Source organism: Carlito syrichta, unplaced genomic scaffold (genome assembly GCF_000164805.1).
Source record: "Carlito syrichta isolate Samal-C Ts95f unplaced genomic scaffold, Tarsius_syrichta-2.0.1 Scaffold118013, whole genome shotgun sequence".
Classification (NCBI taxonomy): Eukaryota; Metazoa; Chordata; class Mammalia; order Primates; family Tarsiidae; genus Carlito; species Carlito syrichta.
The window spans coordinates 2,936-6,675 of record NW_007062109.1 but is presented as its reverse complement, the minus strand read 5'-3'; the positions used below and the strand labels follow the sequence as shown (position 1 = coordinate 6,675).

Sequence of the window (3,740 nt, the reverse complement as noted above, 5' to 3'; positions counted from 1 at the left end):
ACTCAAAAAAAAAAAAAAAAAAGAATGAACATTGGGCCCCAGGAGACCCAAGCTGTTTTTTGTTTGTTTCTTTTGAGTCAGAGTCTTTGTCACCCAGGCTGAAGTGCAGTGGCACGCTCACAGCCACCACAGCCTCAACCTGCTGAACTCAGGCAATCCCTCCGCCTCAGCCTTCCACATAACTGGAATTACAGGTGTGTGCCACCACGCCTGGCTGATTTTTTTATTTATGCTAGAGACGAGGTCTCACCAAGTTGCCCAGGCTGGTCTCAAACCCCTGGGGTCAAGCGATCCTCCTGCCACAGTCTCCCAAAGTGCTGGAATTACAGGCGTGTGCCACCGCATCTGGCTGCAAGCCGTTCTTTCTCCAGTCCCAGAAGCATGGTGGGGAATCCTTGGGAAGGGCGGGTGGCCGCTGGTGACTCTGTGTCCACAAGTCAGTCCAGGGTCAGTGAACACCATCAAGTATTAGTATTAGTCCTGTTCTCTGTGGTCGGGAACCTGAGGTTCTGTCTGTGAACATCAGAGGTTTCTGTTTCTCAGGGACGGCCCCCACCCCAAAAACGGACGCATGAAAACAGGTCCCTGGTGAGACCCTCGGTCCAGAGGGAGGAAGGGACCCTCATGGCCTCTGTCTGTCCACAGTTCACTCTGGCCACAGAATGCTTCCAGCTGGGCTACGCAGCGGATGGCCACTGCAAGGGGTGTGCTGACCCCACGCTGCCCCAGCCCCAGCGGCTGCAATGGGACCTTCCAGACCAGGTGAGGCCAGGGTTCCAGACCTGTCCTCCAAGTCCCCCAACTCCTAGCCTGGCCTCTACACTGATCCCCAGCCCCAAGCCCATACCCACACCCAAATCGAGCCAAAGGCATGCACAACCTCACACCCCTCCCCATCCCCCCACGCCAACCCCAACTCGAGCCTTGAGCCCACCGCCCATCCTCAGCCCCCGTCTGTCTCCACCCGCAGCCTCAAACCTAAACTCATGGCAGGCCTAGTCCCAGCACCAGCCGCCACTCCATCCCCATCCTGGACTCACCTCCATCCCCAGTCCCATTCCAACACCTCCCCAGGTCTCCATTCAAGCCTCCCATACTCATACCCAACCCAACCCCATCCCCCATTTGAGTTCGGTCCCCCCTCCATCCCCAACAACTGCAGCCGTACCCAGTCCCAATCCCAGCCCCATCTGCATTGCCATCCCTATCTCCATCTTTTTTATGTTTGTCAAAAAAAGTTATTAGCTGGGAGTGATGGCGCACACCTATAATCCCAGCACTTTGGGAGTTCAGGATCACCTTGGGCAACTTGGTGAGATCTTGTCTCTACAATAAATTTTTTAAAAAGGCCAGGCGCGGTGGTTCACTCCTGGAATCCCAGCACTTTTGGAGGTGGAGGTGAGAGGACTGCCTGAGCCCATGGTTTGAGACCAGCCTAAGCAACTTGGCAAGATCTCTTCTCTACAATAAATCAAAAAATTAGCTGGGCATAGTGGCGTGCACCTGTCATTCCAGCTACTTGGAAGGCTGAGGTGGAAGGATCGCCGGAGTCCAGCAGGTCGAAGCTGCGGCGGCAGTGAGCGTGCCACTGCATGCCAGCCTGGGCAACAGAGGGAGACTCTGACTCAAAAAACAAACAGACAAATACATACATAATTAGCTGGACGTGGTGGCATGCCTGTAGTCCCATCTACTTGGAAGGCTGAAGTTGAAGGATCTCCTGAGCCCAGCAGGTCGAGGCTGCGGTGGCCAGGAAAGTACCACTGCACTCCAGCCTGGGCAACAGAGTGAGACTCTGACTCAAAAAAAAAAAAAAGTTTATTGTAGCCTGGCTTGGTGGCTCAGCCTGTAATCCCAGCACTTTGGGAGACCAAGGTGAGTGGATTGTCTGAGCCAGCTGGTTCAAGACCAGCCCAGGCCAGGCAACTTAGCAAGACCTCGTCTCTACAATACATAAGAAATTAGTCGGGCGTGGTAGCATGCGCCTGTAGTTCCAGCTACTTGGAAGGCTGAGGTGGAAGGATCACCAGAGCCCAGCAGGTCAAGGCTGGGGTGGCCATGAGTGTGCCACTGCACTCCAGCCTGAGCAACGGAGTGAGACTCCGACTCAAAAAAAAAATGCTTATTGTATAGAGATGGGGGTCTTGCTATGTTGCCCAGGCTGTTCTTTAACTCCTGGACTCAGGTGTGAGCCACTGTGCCAGCCTCCACCTTGAACCTTATCCTTCAGTTCCGTTCCCTTCCACCCCAACCCTAACTCCAGTCCCCATTCCTGGTGCTAACCCTACCCCTATCTGAAACCCTGACCATTCCTCCCTCCGTCCTCTGGCAGATCCACCCGTCCATCTCTCTAGCCCTGAGGGGAGCCAAGCTCTTGTCCGAAAATGTCGACTGCCACGTCTTTCCCTTCTCCCGCTTTGGCAAGAGCTTCATCAGACGCTGCCACCTCTCTTCAGACAGCTTCATCCAGATAGCCTTGCAGCTGGCCCATTTTCGGGTCAGTTGGGTTCCTCAGGACTTCAGCCCCCCAGAGCCCCCAAGACCTGCCCCACTCCATGGTTCCTTATGGTCCTTCCCATTGTGGGTCCGCCATCTTGAGTTCTCTCTCCCAATCACACATTCTTGGGCGGGAGGAGGCCGGAGGCCTGGACAGAGGTGGGTCTAGTCTGTAACAATTTCCTGAACCCAGCTGACAGCCTTCTCCCCTCCTTGTCCCCCAGGACAGGGGCCAGTTCTGCCTAACTTACGAGTCGGCCATGACTCGCTTGTTCCTGGAAGGCCGGACGGAGACGGTGCGGTCTTGCACGAGGGAGGCCTGCAACTTTGTGAGAGCTATGGAGGACAAAGAGAAAACAGTGGGTGTCGGCCTTGCCGAGGCTTTGCTCATTTCCATATGCTCATTCATCTGCTTGCAAGCATCTGTGGGTACCTAATAAGGTCAGGTTCCATCATGGGCACCAGGGAGGCACTTATGAGGCACTCATGAGGCATTCACGAGGGATGAGTCAGACCTGGGCTCTGACTTCAAAGAGCTCACTAGAGATGGCCTGGTGGCTCACGCCTTTAGTTTCAGCTACTCAGGAAGCTGAGGCAGGAGGATTACTTGAGCCAAGGAGTTGGAGACTGCAGTGAGCCATGATTGTGCCTCTGCACTTCAGCCTGGGTGAAAGGGCAAGACCCTGTATAGAAAACAAAACAACAACGACAAAAAGGCCGGATGTGGTGGCTCACTCCTGCAGTCCCAGCACTTTGGGATGCTGAGGTGGTAGGATTGCTTTTGAGCACAGGAGACCGAGAATGTGGTGAGCTGTGATCATGCCACTGCACTCTAGCCTGGGTGACAGAGTGAGACCCTTACTCAAAAAAAAGAAAAAACCCAAAGCCCCAAAGAGCTCATTGATGGGGGCAGACAGAGATAGTCCTGTGTAGTATGCTAATGCTCTAATAGTGGTCACAGCCAGGTGGGGTGGCTCATGCCTGTAATCCTAGCACTTTGGGAGGCCGAGGGAGATGGATCACTTGAGGCCAGGAGTTCAAGACCAGCCTGGGCAACATAGCGAGACCTCTTCTCAACAAAAAATATTTTAAAACTTAGCCAGGCGTGGTGGCACACATCTGTAGTCCCAGCTAACTCAGGAAGCTGAGGGAGAAGGATCGCCTGAGCCCGGGAGGTGGAGGATGCTGTGAGCCATGATTGTGCCACTGCACTCCAACCTCGGCGACAGAGTGAGACCCTGACT

General features: G+C 54.4%; 1 protein-coding gene across 1 annotated transcript in view; it reads left to right on the top strand.

Annotated features, from left to right (window-relative positions):
• The window catches only part of LOC103249234 (carnitine O-palmitoyltransferase 1, brain isoform), an 11,113-nt gene that overhangs the window by 5,140 nt on the left and 2,233 nt on the right, over window positions 1–3,740 (top strand). The window contains exons 7-9 of the mRNA XM_008047882.1: window positions 646–762; window positions 2,333–2,497; window positions 2,721–2,855. Coding sequence (XP_008046073.1) covers window positions 646–762; window positions 2,333–2,497; window positions 2,721–2,855 — 417 coding nt within the window. The remainder of the gene's footprint in view (window positions 1–645; window positions 763–2,332; window positions 2,498–2,720; window positions 2,856–3,740) is intronic.